The 23,786-nt window shown below is 40.0% G+C and overlaps 1 protein-coding gene across 2 annotated transcripts; it reads left to right on the forward strand.

The window, feature by feature from the left end:
- Positions 1-13,210: 13,210 nt before the first annotated feature.
- Positions 13,211-23,255, forward strand: LOC120303339 (zinc finger protein 883-like). 2 transcript variants are annotated; one of them, XM_039332796.1, is made up of 3 exons: positions 13,211-13,291; positions 19,338-20,540; positions 20,625-23,255. In XM_039332796.1, exons 2-3 carry the CDS (start codon positions 20,060-20,062, stop codon positions 21,941-21,943), a joined length of 1,800 nt encoding a protein of 599 aa, XP_039188730.1. In that variant the 5' UTR covers positions 13,211-13,291; positions 19,338-20,059; the 3' UTR covers positions 21,944-23,255. The 2 variants fall into 2 exon arrangements, with proteins under 2 accessions (XP_039188730.1, XP_039188729.1); XM_039332795.1 differs by having other exon boundaries at positions 19,338-23,255.
- The last annotated feature ends 531 nt before the right edge of the window (positions 23,256-23,786 follow it).

The following is a 23,786-nucleotide window of genomic DNA, read 5'->3' on the forward strand; positions in this document are numbered from 1 at the left end:
TCATGCTCTACATCCACGAAGTGACATCGACAGGTTGTACCTGCCAAAAAAATTAAGGGGCAGAGGATTATTGCAAATCCACCAAATTGTAGAACAGTGGTTCTCAATCTGTGGGTCAGGACCCCATTTGGGGTCGAACGACCATTTCACGGGGGTCGCCAAACAATGCAGTCCGCCATTTTTTCCCCCTTTTTCTTAGCTGTGCTACTCCCTTTTATTCTATTGGCTTTTGAAAGCCAATAGAATAGACTCTCTTGAATAGAGTCTAATTCTATTGGCTTTCAAAAGCCAATAGGAATTGTCCAGGCTGTCTCTGCCCTGCTGAGCCCGCCAAAAGTCCCATTCTGCAAACGGTGCTGCACCAGTTGAGTAGTCCTCGACTTACAACCAGTTGGGGGTTGTGGCATTAAAAAGGTTGAGAACCACTGCTGTAGAAGAAGAAAAACGAAGTTTGAATGACTATGTGAATCAAAGTACAGAAAAACTGCTGCAGGCTGTGAAAACAGGACTATAAAAATAACAGAAACAAAGGCAGAATATAAGGAAAAACAGCTGAATGACAGATTAAATAGATGGAAAACCAAAGCTGTGCATGGACAGCATTTGAAAAGCATTGAAGGAAAATGTGATAACAACTTGATATGGGCATGGCTTAAGATGGGAACCATCAAGAAAGAAATAGAAGGCTTAATACTGGCTGCTCAAGAACAAACACTACAAACTAATGCCATGAAAGCGAAGATACAAAAATCCACTGACAATCCAAATTGCCAACTTTGAAATGACAAAGTTGAAACTGTTTCACACCTAATTTGTGAGTGCAGCAAAATCGCGCAAACTAATTGCAAATCTAGACTTGACCGAGTTGCTAAATTAATCCACTGGGCGTTGTGTAAAAAATATGACTTGCCTGTGTCTGAAAAGTCGTGGGAACATAGGGTGAAAAATGTTGTTGAGAATAAGAGGATGAAGATCTTGTGGGACTTTCGAATACAGACAGATCGCCATTTGGAACAAACTACGCCGGATATCACAGTTGTAGAGAACCGAAGTGTACAGCTGATTGATATTGCTGTACCAGGAGATGCCAGAGTCAAAGAAAAAGAACTGTAAAAAATTACAAAATATCGATTGCTTCCGGTGGGAGGCGACGGCGATGGCGGCTAGCTTTTAGCCGTCCAGCTGGGGAAGTGTCAGAGCCGCGGAGCGCAGCGCGCATCAGCTGGCCCGCGGCTCGGAAATCCCTTCCCGGGCAAAGGGAAGGGATAGAGAACGCAGGAGTAGAGGTAGAACCCCTGAACCCCCTCTGGATTTATTTCTAGAGGGGGTGAAAGGAGTGTTCCCTCGGAGCTCTTGCTGATCTCCGCATCCCAGCTGTTTTTGCTTCCTTGGAAGCAAAAGAAACCGCCGCTTCTATCTCCGTGTTTACAGCATTTTGGTGAGTAATTTTTAAACGGACGGAGCAGTTTAAAGGATTGTTTGTTATATTTTAGGTGTTTATTTTTTTTTATCTTTTGATTTTTACTATTTTTCCTCCTTTTCTTTGTTATATTAGTGAAAGGACTTAAGATGGCGTTTTGAAAGTGTCGGAGTTTTTTTTGTCCTTTCTCTTTTGTTTTACTTTCCCTTTTTAAGGATTGTTTTTTGCTTTTGCTTTTGCTTTTGGCTTAGAATTTTTTTTTTGAATTGTTTGTTCTTTTAGTACTTATTCTTGGGATTTATTCTGGACTTTTAATGATTATAGTTTGTCTCTTTTTAAAAATTCTTTTTTTCTTTTTTTCCTCCTCCCTTATTGGCTGGAGGGGAAAGGGAAGTGACAATTGTGCTTTTTAAAATGGCTTCAAAGAGGCAGCAGCCTTCCTCAGTACCCAAGGTTATTTCTTCTCCTATAACTTCCCCTGCACAGCTACAACAACAATCTAAACATGCACCACCGGCTCAGCCACCACCCTCCCCTCCTCTACCTGGACTTTCAGTGCAAGAGGTTAGAGGCATAATGGGAGAGATTGTAGTTCAAATGAGAGAGGAAATGACTCAATTTGTTTCACAGATTAAATCAGAAATTTAATCTGATCTCAAAGAAGAGATAACGGGGATAAAGTCTAAATTGCAAGAAAATAATAATGAATTACGACAAGATATACTGGCAGCTGTTTCAGGTTTGGCTACTGTGGTGGTTAAGCTCGATGCAAGGCTTGAGGAAGTGGAAGACAAAGTTGACTCTTTAGATGACACAATTCAAGACGTGGAAAGGAAGGTGGACTCCTCACAAGAAGATATTTTGATGTTTCAATACAGACAAATGGAGTATGCTCTGAGGATTCGAGGCCTCAAGGAAGATATGAATCAAGATTTGATGGAGGTGGTTCTTAGTGATCTGGCGCTGGCTTTGGATATGGATAAAGGAGAATTACAGAGAGAAGTAGAAAAAATTTATAGACTCAACTCCTGGAATGCTAAGCAGAAGAATTTGCCCAGAGATGTGGTGATTTACTTTACAAAGAAGTCCCTGCGGAATGAGATTATACAAGCTTTTTACAACAAAAGATTTCAGAGTGCCGCCCAAGATGTCATCATTCTAAAGGAAATCCCATCTAAAATCTTAAGAAGTAGGAAAGATTTTGCTTTTTTAACCAATGAGCTTAAAGCTAGATCGATGCCATTCAGATGGGAAATTCCGATGGGTATCGTTTTGAGCCATGCTGGGACACGTTACAGATTGAACACAGTTTACAAAGCTAGAGATTTCTATACTTCGGTCCTGAGTGCAGGCTCAACTTCATCTGGTCGGAAATCTTTGAGTGCTAAGGAACCTGAGCAGCAATCTGAGGCCCTAGATTTGGTTTCCGCAGGGATGATAGAAGTGGCAAAGCAACGCCAAATGGAGGCTAAAGAGCAGAGGATGACTCGTGCAGCTTATAAGCGTAAAGAGAAAGAGCAACGTAAAAAAGAGCCCAAAGAGAATTCTCCTGGAAGTGCATCACCGCCGGTGGGAGGAGCAAGACCCAAGAGTTATGCAACACACGCAGCTCTGTCAGAGTTTGATGGTGTCTTCTCCAGGCTGCGTGCCAAGGGAGATGGCAAAGTTTTTGACCTGGAATGTTAATGGATTGACTTCTCCTCAGAAACGGAAAAAAATCTTTTATTATTTGAAACAACATACCAATGATGTTATTTGTTTACAGGAAACTCATATTCTACTTAAAGATCAGAAATATTTAGTTAATGCTCGTTTGGGATCTCATTTTATATCTCCTGCACCTGGGAAGAAAGGGGGAGTTGTTATATATGTCAAACAAAAACTGCCAGCTTGTCTGGTAGAATCAGATCCCCAGGGGAGATATGTGATGATTGAACTTGGTATTTATGGTAAGAAAGTACTTATAGTTGGACTTTATGCTCCAAATCAACAACAGGAACAATTTTATAAACAGTTACACCAAAAAATAACTTTGCTTGATTATAGATCGTTGGTATTAATGGGTGATTGGAATGGTGTCTTAGATACACAAAGGGATAAGAAAGGTTCCTCTCCTTTTCTTAAACAAGCAAGGCTACCTAAAGCCTTTTTTGATATGAAAGAAGACTGGGAATTAAGGGACTATTGGCGGGAACGTAATCAAGAGGAGAGAGACTTTACTTTTTTTTCTGACAGACACCAATCTTTTTCAAGACTTGACTTTTTCTTGATTACCACGGATTTGTATAATAAAGTAAAGAATGTAAAGATTTTTCCTAGATCACTGACGGATCATAGTCCAGTTTGGATGGAGTTGATTCAAGAGAAAGAGGAAAGAAGATCCTGGAGAGTTAATGAAAAGTTGTTTAGACAAGAGAAGAATGTTCAAAAACTAAAGGAGTGTTTAAAGGACTATTTTGCTTTGAATATGTACAAGGGGACTTCAATGTCAATGGTATGGGATGCAGGTAAAGCATTTATGCGCGTTGTTTTGATAAAAATGAATAATTTTTATAAGCGAAATCAGATTCAGAAACGTAGAGAACTTGAAGATGAAATTAAACTAAAAGAAAGGGCTTTGATTCTAACTCCTTCTGATGAAAGTACTAAAGAATCTGTAAAGTTATTAAGGTCACAATTTAATATGTTGATAGCAGATCAAGCTGCAACCAATTTATTATTTATGAAACAAAATACATTTTGTAATGCTAATAAGCCGGGGAGATGGTTGGCTTATCAATTAAGAAAGAACCAGAGACTGAGAATAATAGAGAAAATAAATTATAAGGGTAAACTAGTTTCTCAGAAGGAATTAATTAAAAAATCTTTTTTGGATTATTATCAAAACCTATACAAATCTACTACTGTACAACTGTTAGATATAAATAAATATTTAGCTGAGGCAAGTTTTCCTAAACTGACTGAGGATCAGAAATATGAAATTAATGTTTTAATTACTAAGGAGGAAATCGCCTCAGCAATTCAACAATTGAAATTAGGGAAAGCACCGGGTACGGATGGGTTAACAGCTGTTTATTATAAAGCTTTAATGTAGGAGATGATCCAACCATTAAGTGATCTTTTTAATGGTATCTTACAGGGTTTAGAGATTCCTCCTTCATGGCGTAGTGCTTTTATATCATTGATTCCAAAGGAGGATCAAGATCTTACTTTACCAAAAAACTATAGGCCTATATCTCTTTTAAACGTGGATTATAAGATATTTGTAAAAATTTTGGTAAATAGTCTTATGAGGGTGGTGCATCATCTTGTGCATAAAGATCAATCAGGGTTTATAACAGGAAGGTATATGAAAAACAATGTTAGACAAATTATTAATTTATTAGAATACTTAGATAAGAACAACCAAGGTCCTGCAGGGCTCATATTTTTAGATGCTGAAAAAGCATTTGACCAACTGAATTGGCATTTTATGCTAAGAGTAATGGAAGAAATGAATTTTGGTGAAAACATATAACAAGCCCTTAAGGTAATATATCAAAAACAAACAGCACAACTTATTGTTAATGGAGGTTTGTCGGAGGTTTTCACAATAGAGAAAGGTACTAGACAGGGGTGTCCTTTATCGCCATTGTTGTTTGTTTTAACATTGGAAATATTATTGATTAAAATTCGAGAGTCTCAGGAAATTAAAGGAATATATGTTACTAAAAAAGAATATAAGTTGAGAGCTTTTGCGGATGACTTGGTTGTTACTTTGTCGCAACCTGATTATTCTGTAGTAAACTTATTACAGTTGATTCACCATTATGGTTTGGTCGCGGGTTTTAAGATTAATGTAAATAAGACTAAAATTTTACCTAAAAATTTGTCGAGTCAGGAGAAGCAGATTTTGGTTAACTCGACGGGTTTTGAGATTGTTAATAAGTTAAAATATTTGGGGGTGATGCTGTCTGTTTCTAATGCAAAACTATTTAAAAATAATTATGAAAGGTTGTGGGTCGGGGTACAGAAAGACTTGAAGAATTGGGAAAAGCTGCAATTATCCCTCATGGGAAGAATTGCAGTGATAAAAATGAATATTCTACCCAAGTTTTTTTTTTTGTTTCAAATGTTACCAATTTTGAAAAATGAGATTAATTTAAATGAGTGGCAGAAGGGTCTCAATAAATTTATTTGGGCAGGGAAAAAACCAAGGGTTAAGTTCAAATTTATGCAAGACTTCCGTGAGAGGGGCGGACTCAAGGTACCAAATTTGAAATTATATTATGATGCGGTGGTTTTAACATTAATTAGTGACTGGGTAAATTTGACAAACTCTGAGATACTTTATCTAGAGGGATGGGATTTACTTTATGGGTGGCATGCCTATTTAATATTTAATACAAAAATAGATTGGGCTTTTAAATCTCATATTTTAAGAATTTCTTTACTTAGGATTTGGAGAAAATATTATAAAAGTGATTTTAAAGTACCATTATGGGCTATACCTTGGCATGCGATAGAAGGAATAAAAAGAGGGGTTAAAATGGATATTGTGTCTTATAGACAGTTACTTAAATGGGATGGACAAAACTGGCAATTAAAATCACGGGAAGAATTAGCACAAGAAAATTTTACTTATTCTTGGTTCCAATATAGGCAACTACTATATAGATGGAAGATGGATTGCAAGGTGGGTTTTCTTAGAGAAGATGAAAATCTTATTAAGCAACTGAAGGATCAAAGACAAACCCACATGAAGAGAATTTATGGGGTTTTAGTTGAATTGGACTCAGAAACGGAACTAATTAAAGATTGTATGATTAGATGGGCGCAGAACTTTGGTGAGCCAGTTTCATTGGACACCTGGGAAACTATTTGGGTGAGAAATCTCAAATTTACTCAAGCACAGAATCTAAGGGAGAATTTTTATAAAATGTTTTATAGATGGCACCTTGATCCACAAAAAATGTCTTACATGTACCCTGACGTGCAACCTAAATGTTGGAGATGTGGTTATAAGGAGCCTTCCTATTATCATATTTGGTGGTCATGTAGAGAGATAAAAGCATTTTGGATCAAAATATGGTGGAATATCCAGAGAATTTTTAGAAGGAGGGTAAAATTTACTCCGCAATTATTTTTGTTAGGTATTGTTACAGATTGTGATACAAAGGAGGTTGTATTGATGTTAAACTTGATCACAGCCGCGAGGCTGTTAATTGGACAATATTGGAAGAAGGAATCTTTGCCTACATTGCAGGAATGGTTTTTTAAAGTAGCTTATCTGGCAGAAATGGCAAAGATTTCGGCTTTCTTAAAGCAACAAACGCAAGAGAAGTTTTTTGCTATCTGGGACAAATGGATAAAATTTATACAATTTAGATTGGGTATACAAAAATATTATATAGCTTTTTCATAAGTTTTATTTTTATATATATTATAGATATCTTTTTTATATATATAAATATAAAGTTTTTAATTTATTTTTATTTTTTTTTATTTTTTATTATTTCTTAAGCCTATATTCTGCTCTGGGAAGCTCAGGGGGGGGGAAGGGAGGGTTTTTGGGAGGGGTGTGGGGTGGGGGTTTTTTTTATATGTATTGTTTAATTTTTTTTTCTTTTGTATATGTTGTTTTTTGTTCTGTATTGTTCTTGTTTTTTTTGTAAAATTTATAAAACTTTTAATAAAAAAAAAAAAAAAAAAAAAAAAAAAAAAAAAAATTACAAAATATCGTGACCTGGCCATCAAAATTGTGCAATTATGGATGAAACATGTAACAGTGGTACCCATTGTCATCAGGGCACTGGGAACTATATCCAAAAAACTTTACAAAATACATCAAGAAACTGCAGCTTCCTGCAATAACGTCAGCAACATTACAAAAAAGTGCGCTACTTGGAAAATCTAATATTTTAAGGAGATACCTGATTGACACCTAGGATGCTGGTCGCAACCCATGTCAACCATCAATGCCAGCCAATTTGAATGTTAAGTTGACTGAGGTTCATGTTTAATGAAAAAGAGCCGAGGTGGCGCAGCAGTTAGAGTGCAGTACTGCAGGCCACTTTAGCTGACTGTGTTCAGCAGGTCAGCGGTTCAAATCTCACCGGCTCAAGGTTGACTCAGCCTTCCATCCTTCCAGGGTAGGTAAAATGAGGACCAGATTGTTGGGGGCAATGTAAATATACATATACATTGCTTACTGGTGTACACTGCTTAGAGAGTGCTTGCACTTAAAAGCGGTATATAAGTCTCATAAATAATAAATAAATAAATAAATAAATAAATAAAAGATAATAATAATAGTAGTAGTAGTAATGATGATGATGATGATGATAGTAAAGTTGGAAGGTACCTTGGAGGTCATCAAGTCCAACGCCCTGCTCAGGCAGGTAACCCTATACCATTTTGGACAAATGGCTGTCTGGTCTCTTCTTAAAAACTTCCAGTGTTGGAGTATTCACCACTTCTGGAGGCAGGTTGTTCCACTGGTTAATTGTTCTAACTGTCAGTACGTTTCTCCTTAATTCTAGCTTGCTTCTCTCCTTGATTAGTTTCCATCCGTTGCTTCTTGTCCTGCCTTCAGGTGCTTTGGAAAATAGCTCAATTCCCTCTTCTTTGTGGCAGCCCCTGAGATATTGGAACACTGCTATCATGTCCCCCCACCCATCCGTCCGTCTCTTCATTAGACTAGACATACCCAATTCCAGCAATCATTCCTTATATGTTTTAGCCTCCAGTCCTCTAATCATCTTTGTTGCTCTTCTATGTACTCTTTCTCAACATCTTTTTTACATTGTGGTGACCAAAACTGGATGCAGTATTCCAAGTGTGGCCTTACCAAGACATTGTAGAGCGGTATAAATACTTCACGTGATCTTGATTCTATCCCTCTGTTTTAATACAGTCTAGCACTGTGTTGGCTTTTTTGGCAGCTGCAGCACATTCTGGCTCATATTTAAATAATTGTCCACTAGGACTCCGAGATCCCTCTCACAGTTACTACTATATGGAGCAAGGTACCACCTATTCTATACCTGTACATTTGGTTTTTTTGCCTAAATGTAGAATCTCACTTTTTTACCATTGAATTTCATTTTGTTAGATAGCGCCCAGTGTTCAAGTCTGTCCAGATCCTCCTGTATCTTAAGCCTGTCATCTGGAGTGTTGGCTATTCCTGCCAACTTGGTGTCGTCTGCAAATTTGACTAGTTCCCCATCTATCCCCTCGTCCAAATCATTGATGAAGATGTTGAAGAGCACTGGGTCCAGAACAGAGGCCTTGGGCATCCCACTACATACTTCCCTCCATGTATATGCGGTTCCATTAAGGACCACACGCTGAGTATGGCCGGTCAGCCAGCTACGAATCCATCTGGTGGTGATGCGGTCTAACCTACATTTTTCTATCTTATCAAGTAGTAGGTTGTGATCTACTTTGTCAAATGTCTTACTGAAGTCCAAGTAAATTATATCCACAGCATTCCTCTGATCCATTAATTTTGTCACTTGGTCAAAGAATGCAATAAGATTTATCTGGCATGATCTGTTTTTGACAAACCCATGTTGGCTTTTAGTAATGATTTGTTTGCCTCTAGGTCAGCGGTTCTCAACCTGTGGGTCGTGACCCCATTTGGGGTCGAACGACCATTTCACAGGGGTCGCCAAACAAAGCAGTCCGCTTTTTTCCCCTTTTCCTTAGCTGTGCTACTCCCTCTTATTCTATTGGTGTTCGAAAGCCAATAGAATAGACTCTCTTGAATAGAGTCTAATTATATTGGCTTTCAAAAGCCAATAGGAATTGTCCAGGCTGTCTCTGCCCTGCTGAGCCCACCAAAAGTCCCAGTCTGCAAACGGTGCTGCAAGTTGTCTGCAGCTAAGGTGAGCTTTCTGGATGTTTCCACCCCTCCCTGCTGAGCAACTACTAAATGAAGTAAAAGAGAGCCAGGGGTGGGAGGTGGGAGGCCGACGGGCGCAGGGAGGGTTGCTGGCGCACGTGGGGCCTGGCAGGTGGCTTATCTCCCTTGGGCTGGGCCATCTGGTGGCCCAGCCGGTGGTCAGCCTGCGCCCTCGCTGCCATGTACCATGGCCGCCCAGGAGTGCCTGGGCCTGCCTGCCGCCGCACCAAATGTGCGGTGGCCAAGGTAAAGCTACCAGGGCAGCGGCAGGCACAGGGAGGGTTGCTGCCACGCGTGGGGCCCGGTGGGTGCCTTACCTCCCTTGGGGGCTGGGCCACCTGGTGGCCCAGCCAGTGGTCGGCCTGCACCGTCGCTGCCACTTGCCAGCTATGCCTCAGCCGGTGCAGGGGGCAGCACCATGCATGCGTGGCGCTCCCAGGCCGAGGCGGTTGCTGGGCAATGGCCCACGTGCAGCCACAGGAGAGGAGGCGGAGCGTGCGTGCCTCCTCCTGCCCTGCCCATAGGGAAATACAGGTAGTCCTCGACTTACGACCACATGGTTGGGGTTGCAGCATTAGGAAGGTTGAGTACCACTGCTCTAGGTGTTCGCTGATTTGTTGTTTGATTATCTTTTCCAAAATCTTCCCAGGTATTGAGGTCAGGCTGATAGGTCTGTAATTTCCTGGGTCCATTTTTTTTCCTTTTTTGAAGATGAGAACTACATCAGCTCTTTTCCAGTCCTCCGGTAGTTCCCCAGTGCTCCAGGATCTTTGAAAAATATAGTTCAGTGGTTCTGAGATCACATCTGCCAGTTCCTTGAGAACCTTGGGATGTAATTCATCTGGTCCTGGTGATTTGAACTCGTCTAAGCTGGACAGGTGCTCACCATTTTCTTGCCTATCTTAACTTGTGTTTCTATTCTCTTTTTTATGACACTATTTTTGATAGGTTGGTGTTTTTTCACTTTGTGTAAAGACAGATGCGAAAAACGAGTTAAATAGTTCTGCTTTCTCCCTATTGCTTGTCACCTTGCAACTTTCACCCACTAATGGACCAATCATTTCCTTTACTTTTTTCTTGTTTTTTTTACATGTTGAAAGAAGCTTTTTTTGTTATTTTTGACTTTGGTCGCAAGCCTTAGTTCATTTTGAGCCTTAGCTTTCCTCACTTCATCTTTGCAGGCTCAGGCTATTTGCTGATATTCTGATTTAGTTTGAGTATTGGGCCAAGAAAATGCAGCTCAGTGGTGAATAAAATAAGGTCCTACACCTAGGTAGGAAAAATAAAAAGAACAGAAATAGAATATGTAATATATGGCTCAACAGACGAATCTAGGTGTTCTAGTGGACAAGTAGGAGCAGGGAATCTGCTGCAGCTGCCCCTCTCCCAAAAGCCAATGTAGTCATAGGTGGCATCAACAGAGGTATAGTGTCAAGACAACAAGAAGTGATAGTACCACTTTACACCACGCTGGTGAGTCTACACTTAGAATACTGTACCCTGTTCTGGTCCCATGATTCAACACATGTTGAGGCCCTGGAAAATGTGCAGAGAAGAAGAAAGATCATAAATGGTCTGGACGCTAAATGACAATCAGTTCAGAGAGCTAGCTTTGTCTAGGCCTCTAGGCCATGGAAGAGAAGGATTCAGGGGGGGCATGATGGCTGTCTTCCACTACTTGAGGAGTCACGAAGAAGACATCAACTTATTCTCTAGGGCAACAGAAGGCAGAACAAGAGGTTCATGGGTGGAAGGTTGTCAAAGGAAGATCCAATCTAGAAGGAGAAATTATCTGTCAGTAAGTGCAATTGATCAATGGAATAGCTGGCCTTCTGGCATTGTGGATGTTCCATCATTGGAGGTTTTCCAGAATAGACCGGACAATCATTTGACTGGGGTTATATAAGGCTCCTGCCTTGAGCAGCGGGTTGGATTAGACCATTGAGGTGTTTTCCAACCCTATGAGGCTATGATTCTAGATTTAGAGGCAGCTTAGAAAATTGGTACAGAGCAGCCACATGAAATTGATTCTGGTAAGGGGCCTTTTTAAAGAAAAAATATTAGGCAAATTAAGATAGAATACAAACTCAAAAGAAAAAAGAAAAAATTGCAACAACAAAACAAGGATGGGCAAAACATTAAAAGAAATGTGCATTAAAAAAGACAAAAGAAAAAACAGATTTACATATAGTAAATCAGTTGAATGTTGATAAATATATTGTAACAATATTAGTTTCCTACCCTTACAAAGCAGGCCCAAAATTTGTGAATTTCTACCTCAAGTTGGAATCAATTTGACCTTAATCTACTGTGTGTAAAGGCAAAGTGCTGAAAAGATGAACCAACAGTAAAGTTAAAGATCAAAGCCCTCTCTTAACCATCTATTGTTGTATTTAACTACAATGGCTTGTTATTTACGGTAAGTCATCAAAATCATTGTCTCCGATCCATCCAGGATCAAATATCCTGAGAAGTTCTTAAAAATAAATAAACCTCAGAGGAAAAACAGCAACACATGACATATTATACCATGTCATCATTTTCGTTTAAAAGAAAATCATTTTTTTTAAGGTTTTCCAAGGAATGCCTACAAGTAAAGAGAGAAACAATATTTGGAGCAATGAACAAATATTTAAATTCTGCAGATGAATGATCCTGAATTTAGAAGAAACCAAAGAATTGTACATTTGTTCATTTCACTAACACTATTCAGAGGACTGGTTACAATTTTTTTTCTAGTGGATCACATTTTAGGTAGGTGGGCAGGCTGTCTGGGGGGGGGACATAAATTACATAAATGCCATAAATTACAGCATGCTACACAGGAAATTCTTTGTATGTCATCTTTAAGTCCTGAATGAAAAGGGAATCAATAAAATATACCTTGCGGTTCTTTTATTCCAGATTCCTCCATGCAACAGAGCTCAGATCCAATAGCTGAAATGGCCACTATCCCCATCCAAAACCTAAGAGATGTACATTAAAAACGGCAGTGCAGGGTGTCCCTCTAAAAAGGTTAGCCTGGTGATCAGTCTGCTGTGTGCTTTTCTGGGATATTCTATTCTTCCCTTTTGTTTTCTTTTTAAAAATGTATTTTAGATATATTTCTTCTACCATATATTCACAATCATCCCCTCTTTCTTACCCCCCATTTTCGAGGCCCTGCTGCATATTTTTCTCTCTGTGACCTAATGGAGACTTCTGTGTAAGCAAATTGACAGAAGTACATGGCATTTGGCATTTAGCAGACACAGGTTGTCCTTCAGGAATGGTATGCTGGGTGCTCTTGGATGCAGCCCTGGCCAGCAGGAGGGAAGTTGGTTCCCCTGGAGCATCTGGCCTGATGTTCCTGCTATGTCCTAAAATCTTGGGAGCCACATTAAATAAGTCATAAAGATTTCAGATGTAGAGAGCTTTTGATCTCCCCTGAGAGTCACCCCTAGGAAAGTTGATTGTATAATTGTGTAAAACCCTCATGAATATTTGGGGCTCAGAACATCGCTAATCTTCTAATGCAGTGTTTCCCAAACTTGACAATTTTAAGGCCACGTGCCTTAAAATTGTCAAGTTTGGGAAACACTGTTCCAATGGAACTAATCTAACTAGCATCACATTTCACTAGGCTCTGTTGCAAAGCTCGGTTGCTAGAAGTCAGAAACGACTTGATAGCTTTTAATTAGGGGGGAAATCCTGCAAACGCCTTAGACAGATGAGACGGGCGTGTTTTTCCACCTCCTATCCACGGTAAAACGAGCGACATCTGTGCTTAGCAAGTGGACAACACAGAATGCGGCATCTGTGTTTGAGTTTAAAGTTAAGTTTTTAACATCTTTAAAGATGTTAAAACCATCGAGAACTATATTGCTAGAAAGGAGGGGAGGAGAGAGGAAGCGCCAAGGAACTTCCTCTTCCTGATCACTAATCGGAGGAAGATGGTGTGTAGGGAGGATTTTGTGCTCTTCCCAGATTGAAGCAGCAGCTGGAAGGTGAGTGGAGGGCAGGTCGGAGGAGAAGCCGGGAGCAAGCGGGGCTGTTTGGTTTCCTCCACTGAGTCTAAGCAGAGAAGCAACTAGTCTGAAGCATCTCAGGTGCTGCTGCTGCCAATCCCTTCCCTCCCCAACTTTTAAGTCCACTGGTGCTGCAGGCTGTTAAACTGGGGGCTGCGATTTTCTGCTGATGAGAAGATTTCAAAAGTCTCCTTCAAGTGAAGGTTGATTCTTTGGGAATGGCTTCCCTTCAGACGTTGTGAGTGCTGCGTCACTGGAGGCTTTTAAGAGGAGACCGGACAGCCATTTGTCAGGAATAGTAATAGGGTCTCCTGCCTGAGCAGGGGGTTGGACTAGAAGACCTCCAAGGTCCCTTCCAACTCTTGTTATTCTTTTTTTTTTTTTTACAATTTTTTAAAACTAATTTTCTATTATCACTATTTATTATTTGATTAGTGCTCAATAAACATTGTATTGTCGGGTCCAATTTATTTGCTTAATAATACAAGTTACATTCTTAGAATCTACCCCTTTTCTCCAACCATTAATAATAATAATAGTAATACTAGTAATAATATTAATATTATTATTAATCATAATAGTTGGAAGGGACCTTGGAGGTCATCGAGTCCAACCCCAGCTCAGGCAGGAAACCCTACACCATTTTGGACAAATGGCTGTCCAGTCTTTTCTTAAAAACTTCCAGTGTTGGAGCATTCACCACTTCTGGAGGCAGGTAGTTCCATTGGTTAATTGTTCTAACTGTCAGGAAGTTTCTCCTTAGTTCTAGGTTGCTTCTCTGCTTGATTAGTTTCCATCCGTTGCTTCTTGTCCTGCCCTCAGGTGCTTTGGAGAATAGTTTGACTCCCTCTTCTTTCTGGCAGCCCCTGAGATATTGATGAAATAAATTCCATATTTGAAAATATTCTGTATTTCTCTTTGATCCTCAATATAAGTCTCTCCATTTCAGCACAGTCCAATATCTTCTTGATTATCGCTTTGTCTAGTGGTGTTTCTTCATTCTTCCAGTGCTGAGCAAATACAATCCCTGCTGCTGTTAATACATGCAATGTTAAATATACACTGCTTATTACATTTTTCTGATACTATACCCAGGGCTTTTTTCTCATAGAACGCCCAGGACGGAGTTCTGGCACCTTTTTTGGATAGAACCTTATAGAGTAGGCAAGGCGGATTGTATGACGTGTGTGAGTTCCGGCACTTTTTTTTTTTTTTTTTTAGAAAAAAAGCACTGATTATACCTAATAAAAAGAGTGCAGGTTTAAAATCTACATGTTTCCCTAACATCTTTTCTAACCAAGTGTGTCTTTTGGCCCATTTTTTTTTCTTTAACACAAGGCCACCACACATGGTAATATAGGCCAGGTGTTTGATTACATTTCCAACATTTACTGCACATATTTTTAAACATTTTTGCTAATCTCGCAGGTGGTAAATGCCATCTATAGAACATTTTATATCAGTTTTCTTTATAAGAAGTTGCCACGGTCACTTTACAATTTCTTTCCCAAAGATTTTGCCATTTCTCTAATTCTATATTATATCCAAAGTTTTTTTCCCCACTGTATCATTGTTTCTTTCACTTGTTCATCCCCATTTTTGAATTTAATAGAAAGTTATATAGTTTCTTAATCAGTTCTTTATCAGAAGTTAACAATATCTGATCAAACATTGTCCTTTATAAAAACCATACATTTTCGCATCTTTATCATAGCTCGATTGCATTTGCAACTGAGGCCACCATGATTATTCAGTTTGCTTAGATGTAATGTTTTTAGCTATAACTCCATTAACTCGATTCCTTTAATTTCTGGGTCTTGTCTGATGTTCCTTTTCAAAACTTCCAATGTCAATATAAATAGCAATGGGGATAATGGATATCCTTGTCTTGTGCCTTTCTTTATGTTAAAATTCTCTCTTAGTCCCCATTTACAATTACTATTTTACTGTTTGTTTATGATATATTGTCTTAATTACATTTATAAACTTTTTTCCAAAATCCATGCAGTTTAATTGTTGTGTCATAAATTGCCAGCTTACATTATCAAAGGCTTTTTGAACATCTAAAAAAATTAGTGCCATGTGTTTTCCTGAATGCATTTCATAGTATTCTAATATTGTATCTAAAATAATCCTTAAGTTGTGTTTTTATTGTCTTTTTGGTAAAAATCCATTTTGATCTGGATGAATAAATTCAATCAAAAATCTTTTCAATCTCTCTGCTATTATTGAAGCAAAAATTTTGTAATTCACATTCAATAGTGATATCGGTCTATAATATTTTTATCTGTAATAAATCTGAGTCCTCTTTTGGTATTAAGGTAATATTTACTTCCATCAATGTATTTGGTAATTTAGCCTCTAATAGTATGTCATTACAAGCTTCCTTCATTGGAGAGCTTAATATATCTCGAAAGCATTTATAGAACTCTGCAGGTAGCCCATCCCTATCCTGGAGTTTTATCATTTTTATTGTCTATCGTTTTTCATAATATTCTTTAACTACTTTCTCATTGCCTCATTTTGGAGTTACACATCTCCCTTCTCATATGGCAATTTGTTTATCAACTTTTTCTCCCTTTTTCAATTTATAAGCCAGCCATCTTCCCGGTTTATTTGCATTTTCAAAAAAAAAATTCTTTTGCTCTTTTCATTTGTTGAGCAAATTCTTCTGACTCTATTAGGTTTAGTTTATGTTTAATTATCTCCATTTGTCTTTTAAGAGATTTTTTCTGGATCTTTTTGAAGTTCTAGCTCCAATTTTTTAAACTCTTCCCTTAGCGTTGTATACTATGGCTTTTTCTTGTTATTTTTTTCAGCCGTATAAGTTATAGCTCAGCGGTTCTCAACCTTTGGGTCGCGACCCTTTTGGGGGTCGCACGACCCTTTCACAGGGGTTGCCTAAGACCATCGGAAGAAACATATTTCCGATGGTCTTAGGCAGGGCTTGTCAAACGCCTTCTCTCCATCCCCCTCTTCTGATCCACCTCACTTGTTTCTGGAAAATATGCTGCTTGGTGGCAGTCTGCACGAACTCTACCAAATGTGCCCTGCAGGGGGTGCATGAAGAGCGCAGGCGCAGAGTAAGGCCCCTCCCTCATTGTGCAGCAACCGAATTTTCTCATGCTCGCAGGTCAGTGAAGCGGAAGCCCCGCAGCACCCAACTCTTGTGCCCGTCAGCTGGCAACCCCTGAACTTGCGCTTGGCAGCCGGGAGGTCTGGTGACAGCTGCAGGTCTCCTTTGCCACCCCGCCCGTCCTCGTCTCCTGCCTGTTCATGTTGAGCCCGCCCGGGCTTGACAGGGAGAGAGGGAGGGAAGGAGGAAGGGACTGCTCTTCCTCTCCTAAGCTTTGATTGGCTTCCCAAGGGCACCACAATCCTCATGAAAGCGGCGGGGGGGGGGAGAAGCAAAGGAGGCGAGAAAGCTCGTGGCAGGCTCGAAGCAGCACCTGTCAGCATTGGTGATGAGAAATTCCCCACAAAACCAGGGAAGGGGTGGAGAAAAGGAGCCCCCTTTGGGAGGAAACTGCATCCTTCTTCTCCTTGGCTTTATGCTCTTCTGTTTCTCGGCAGCTGGGCTGGCAAGCCTCTCCTGGCTGGAACTTCCTTTCCTTCCCTCCCTCTTGGTCTCTTCCTCCTTCCCTCCCTCTTCCATTGTCCCTTCCTTCCTTTCCTTCGCCTCCCTCTTTGTCCCTCCTTTCCTCCCTCTTTCCCCTTGTCCCTTCAATCCATCCTTCCTTCCCTCTTGTCTAGGATTGGGGCGAGCCTTTACAGCTGATCCACGCTTCTGCAGCTGTAGCTACTCTCCTTGGCTCCTGCCCTGCAAACTTGCTTGAGTTTTGATAGAAAACAAGCCATTTGCTAATTTAGCAGAAGCGCAAATCAGCTGTAGCCTGGCGCTGATCCTTCGTCTTTCCGCGAAGCTGAGCAAGTGAGCTGGGCGGAGCTTTCCTGTCTCTGCCTGTGCACAGGCAGGTTTGCCGGCAGCAAAGCCCCCAGCCACGCTGGCAGCCTATCCCCCTCCCCTTGTCCCTTCCTGGGCACGGGGGGGGGAGAGGAAGGAAGGAACGAAGAGGCAAGGAAGTAAGGAATAATGAGAGAGGGAAGGAAGGAAGGAACAATGGAAGGGAGGGCGGGACAAAGAGGAAAGGAAGGAAGGAAGGAAGGAAGGAAGGAAGGAAGGAAGGAAGGAAGGGACGAGAGAGAGAGAGGGAGAGAAGGAGGAAGAGACTAAGAGGGAGGGGAAGGAAAAGAAGCAAGGAAGGGACAATGGGAGAGAGGGAGGGAAGGAGGAAGAGACTAAGGGAAGGGAAGGGAAGGAAGGAAGGAAGGAAGGGACAATGGGAGAGGAAGGAGGAAGAGACTAAGCAGGAAGTGAAGGGAAGGAAGGAAGGAAGGAAGGGACAATGTGAGAGAGGGATGGAAGGAGGAAGAGACTAAGGGAGGTGAAGGAAAGGAAGAAAAGAAGGAAGAGACAAGGGGAGGGAAGGATGGCAGGCACCCACCCCAGTCCCATCCCAGAGACCCACAGATTCCCCCCCACGGGCACTCTGCAACCTGAGTGATCAGCTGGCCATGCCCCCTGGCCATTGATCACCTGACCCTGGGACACTGTGAATGTCATAAGTATGAATCAGTTGTCAAGCATCCGAATGTAAATCACATGACCCTGGAGATGCTGCAACAATCGTAGGTGTGAAAAATGATCATTAATTTGCTTTTCCAGTGCTGTTGTAACTTCTAACAGTCACTAAGCGAATTGTTGTAAGTCGAGGACTACCTATACTTTCCCGTTTTTTTCCTTTTTGGGGGGGGGGGTCAAGTTTTTGATACCCTTCCGGCCAGCTGGATGGGGGGTTGGGGGTCACCACAACATGAAGAACTGTATTAAAGGGTCGCGGCATTAGGAAGGTTGAGAACCACTGTTATAGCTAATCCTCTGAAGTATGCTTTGGCTGTATCCCATATGTACTGGAGTGAAGTGTCTTCTTTTTTATTTTCTTTGAAAAAGAATTCCATTTCCTTTATTGCTATTTCTGAAATTCTTTCTCTTTTAATAAGAGTTGATTCCATGTCCACCTTGATTTCTTCTTTACTCCTGTCCAACTCAGCTTTATTGGATTATGGTCAGCCCAAATATTGGGTTCTATCTCAACGTCATGTATATTAGTTCTTAATTTGGGGGACATCCATATCATATCAATTCTAGACCATGATTTGTGTCTATTTGAATAAAATGTATACTGAGTCTTTTTGGGGTTCATTTCTCTCCAAGCATTCTATACGCAGAATTCTTCTGCCATTTTAACAAAACCTTTAGGTAATCGCTTTCTTCCTTTTTTCCCTATTTTACTACTTTGTAATCTAATTTTTCATTCACAGTTGCGTTAAAGCCTCCTACTAAACAACTATTTTGATATGGAATATCAAAATAGAATATCAAAATAGTGTTTATTCTTTGGTGCTTATATTGCTACTATCAATATCTTTTTTAATCCATCGTCATTTCCACCATTATAATTCTTCGTTCTTCCTTCAAGGTCCCTTCCAACTCTATTGTTCTGTTATCCATCAGTTAAAGCCGCCACATCTCAAAAATTAGCTCAAAAGCTTTGACTGTAAACTATTTTGGGACATATTTCCAGGCTTGATAGATTTTTTCCATATATACTTTTGTAGGAGCATGTATCTGTATTTCTCTCTGTATGCATATATCTGGAATCATATAATCTATGCCCATCACTTCCAGATGTATTTGATGATAACCCTTTGTATTGCTAAGGATTTGTGATTGACCGAAGTCAACAAGAAATTTTGCCCAAATCAGCAACTGAATTTGATTGAATGGATATTTGAACATGAATGTGGTAGTCTTCCATGTATCAGATGAATAATAAACGATGTAAGAGATTATGCTATCATTGTGGCATGTTTGCTTTTTCATTGTAATGTATACTTTTTCCTTTTTTCACACCTCTCTCCATTTTATAAAAATTAAAGTTACACTTTTCCTTAAATCTTATAGAAAAGAGGATGTGAAGAAGAACCCTCTAGACAGCTAAGAATAACAAGCAACATTGAAAAGGAAAGCAAACGGAGCCAGAAATCAAAATATTTTCCACTTCCTTCAGAAAACCACACAACTTTCCTTCTCCTCCAGCAGCTCTTAGAAAAAAAAGAGAGAAAATCAAGAAAGATTTCAAACTGGAATAAGTAGATTATTCAGAATTCAAGGATACCTTACATGAAAAGTGAAGGAGATTATTTTTCATTCAGTAGAAGAGGGAAATATCTGGAAGTCAGTTGGAGGGAAAGGTGAGTAGGAAAGTCACATAGAGCAGAGAGGCCTCGCCCTGTGAGGAAGAAAACGGATTGAATGAAAGCACCACTAAACAAGGGATTGTCCATATTTTTGACTTCCTCAAGAATATCAGTTGTGGAAAAACTCCGTACTTGTGTCTCTTGTTGGAAAAGCACAGATTGCAAATCACAACTGATTATGCACAAGAGGAGCCACAGAGCAGGAAAGCCATACAAACCATCTGATTCTGGCAAAACCTTTAGTCAGAACAGCTCCCTTGTGGTTCATGGAAGGACCCACACAAGAGAAAAGCCATAAAAGCACTCCTAGTGCAGTAAATGCTTTAGTGAGCATGGCAACGTGGTGATACACCAGAGGATTCCCAGCAGGGAGAAAACCTATGACTGTACTGATTGTGTGAAAGTTTCATTAGAAATTCACATGTCATGAAACACCATAGGACTTGCACAGGAGACAAACACTTTGAATGTCGTGATTGTGGGAAAAGTTTCAATCACAAATTCAGCCTGGTGACACACCATAAGACTCACAAAGGAAAGAAACCCTTTGAATGTCCTGAATGTGGGAAAAGTTTCAGTCACAAGTCCAACCTGGTGACACACCAGAGGACTCATAAAACAGAGAAGCCCTTTCGATGTCCTGATTGTGGGAAACATTTCAGTCACAATTGCAGCCTTGTGAGACACCAGAGGACTCACAAAGCAGAGAAGCCCTTTCAATGTCCTGATTGTGGGAAAAGTTTCAATGAGAATTCCAGCCTTGTGAAACACCAGAGGACTCACACAGGAGAGAAATCCTTTGAATGTCCTGAATGTGGGAAAAGTTTCAGTCAGGATTCCAGCCTTGTGAAACACCAGAGGATTCACACAGGAGAGAAACCCTTTGAATGTCCTGATTGTGGGAAAAGTTTCAGTCACAAATCCAGCCTGGTGACACACCAGAAGACTCACACAGGAGAGAAATATTTTCAATGTCCTATCTGTGGAAAAGTTTTCAGTGGGAATTCTCACCTGGTGACACACCAGAGGACTCACACAGGAGAGAAACCCTTTGAATGTCCTGATTGTGGGAAAGGTTTTAGTGAGAATTCCAGCCTTGTGAAACACCAGAGGACTCACACAGGAGAGAAACCCTTTGAATGTCCTATCTGTGGGAAAAGTTTCACTATCAATTCCAACCTGGTGATACACCAGAGGACTCACACAGGAGAGAAACCCTTTGAATGTCCTGAATGTGGGAAAAGTTTCAGTCACAAGTCCAACCTTGTGATACACCAGAGGACTCACACAGCAGAGAAACTTTTTGAATGTCCTGATTGTGGGAAAAGTTTCAATCACAAATTCAGCCTGGTGACACACCAGAGGACTCACAAAACAGAGAAGCCCTTTCAGTGTCCTGATTGTGGGAAACGTTTCAGTCACAATTGCAGCCTTGTGAGACACCAGAGGACTCACAAACCAGATAAGCCCTTTCAATGTCCTGATTGTGGGAAAAGTTTCAATGAGAATTCCAGACTTGTGAAACACCAGAGGACTCACACAGGAGAGAAACCCTTTGAATGTCCTGAATGTGGGAAAAGTTTCAGTCAGAATTCCAGCCTTGTGAAACACCAGAGGATTCACACAGGAAAGAAACCCTTTGAATGTCCTGATTGTGGAAAAAGTTTCAATCACAAATCCAGCCTGGTGACACACCAGAGGACTCACACAGGAGAGAAAAATTTTGAATGTCCTATCTGTGGGAAAGGTTTTAGTGGGAATTCTCGCCTGGTGATACACCAGAGGACTCACACAGGAGAGAAACCCTTTGAATGTCCTGATTGTGGAAAACGTTTCAGTGACAATTCCAGTCTTGTGACACACCAGAGGATTCACACAGAAGAGAAACCTTTTGAATGTCCTATCTGTGGTAAAAGTTTTAATCACAAATCCAGTCTGGTGACACACCAGAGGAGTCACACAGGAGAGAAACCCTTTGAATGTCCTGAATGTGGGAAAGGTTTCAGTCACAAATCCAGCCTTGTGACACACCGGAGGATTCACACAGGGGAGAAACACTTTGAATGTCCTGATTGTCGGAAAAGATTCAGTCAGAAATCCAGCCTTGTGAAACACCAGATGACTCACACAGGGGAGAAACACTTTGAATGTCATGATTGTGGAAAAAGTTTCAGTCAGAAGTGCAACCTGGTGAAACACCAGAGGACTCATGCTGGGAGAAATCTTTCAAATGTCCAGTCTGTGGACGTTTCTTCACTCATAAATCATCCCTTATTGCACACAAGGAAATCCACATGCGGCAAAAGTTGAAGCATTTAGAAAAGGCTTGATATTCCTTTTTGATCTCCCATTGAAAACGTAGTTAAGAAATTGACTATTTGAATTGTGATCTGAATCTGTTTACTCAAACATGTCTCAGGACTAGACTTGTAGGTGGAGAGAAAAGGAAAATGGAAAAGGGCTAACTGCCAATTTCTGCTTAGGAGCAGCAGCTTCTGGATATTTCCTTTTGTTGAAGTTATGGATTTCTTCAAAAAGGCTTCTGGGTGGTAGTTTTGTATATTGATTATATAATTCCCACATGTGGTGTTTCAGGTTTCTACCTTGGTTTCCTCCAGATTTTGAGCCGCAGAATTCCTCAGCTAGCATAGAAAAGGTCCTCAAGATATAACTGTCATGGGCCTTGCAATTATGGCTGCACGTTGCAACAGCTGTTAACTACTCTGATCTTTCTGATGCAGCCATTAATTTTATGTGTCAGTCACTATATAGAACACTGGCTACCTCAGAGTTGGGGAGAACTCTTGGAGGCCTAGTGCAGGCCCAGGTTTGCCTGTTGTAGGCATCTCTAGGCCTCCCCACTAAAATTTACAATAAATCAGCCTGTTTAATATAAACAAGCCTGTGGTTAAGAAGATTCACTAAGCTTTTGTCTGGCCAAAAAACTGCCGGTGTCATCAGAGTTAGAATAGGAGGAAATTAGGAAGGCAGCTCATATAGCCTCCTGCCTCTGCGCCTGGCTCCTTGAGCGCGTCATCGCAGCCGAGTTGTTCTGCATCAGGCAAACCGTCTTTGACTCTACTGGTTGTTTTACGATCCTCAAGTGCTCTTTTTGAGCGTGTGCAAGCGCTCGGAGGGCGGCTGTCAATCCGTTCCTGCTCCCAGTCCCTCCCAGGGCCATTATCCTCCCCCACTGGAAGATGGAAGAACAAGTGAAAGAAACAATGATAATGTGGGCAAAGAATTTTAGTTATTCTATAGGTTTAGAAAATTGGCAAAAACTATGGGACCGAAATATTAAATTTACTAAAGTAGCTGCACATAAGGAAAACTTATATAAAATGTTTTATAGATGGCACATGACACCAGTTAGATTAAAGAAAATGTTTAAAAATGTATCAAACATGTGCTGGAAATGTAAACAACAACCAGGCACTTATTACCATCTCTGGTGGATATGTCCTAATGCTAAAAAGTTTTGGTTTAAGAGCCATGTGTGGCTAGAAGAGATGATTAAAATACAGATAGAATTTAAACCAGAACTCTGTTTGTTAGGAATATTAGGTTTGAATTATGGAAAAAAGAATGAGTATTTAATATTGCATGTGCTGACAGCCACAAGAATAATATTTGCCCAATTTATCATCAGACCAGGCTATAATAACAAAAATATTTGAATGTGCAGAAATGGATAGATTGACTTTAGAAATGAAAGAGAAAAAAAACACAATTTACTTTAAAATGCGGGGAAAATTTTATTATTGGTTAGAAACACACTAGAATGAGAAAAGGTTATGAAATGTAAAGAGATAATTGATAATTTGTATTTATATTCCATGATTATTTCTATGAACTTGTTCTTATTTCTTTTTCTTCTTCTTCCTCTTTGTATATTTGTGATCTTAAATAATATGGTAAACTATAATTAATATGTAATATATTATTATTTTAAAGTGATTATAATTAATTAATACTAAGCATTTTTAAGTAGTGAAATGAATGAGATTTAGTGACTAATTTGTTAGTTATTATATGGAAAGTTGTTTAATAGTAGAGTAATTATTAAGATTTAATATGTAAACCCGGACTGGTAGACTTGCTGAAGCGATGTTATTTTGTGAGATTAATTCCACTTTTGTGTTACCCCTTTCCC

This window comes from Crotalus tigris, unplaced genomic scaffold, assembly GCF_016545835.1.
Source record: "Crotalus tigris isolate CLP2741 ecotype Arizona unplaced genomic scaffold, ASM1654583v1 scf7180000024464.508515016:1373766, whole genome shotgun sequence".
In the NCBI taxonomy this organism is placed as follows: Eukaryota; Metazoa; Chordata; class Lepidosauria; order Squamata; family Viperidae; genus Crotalus; species Crotalus tigris.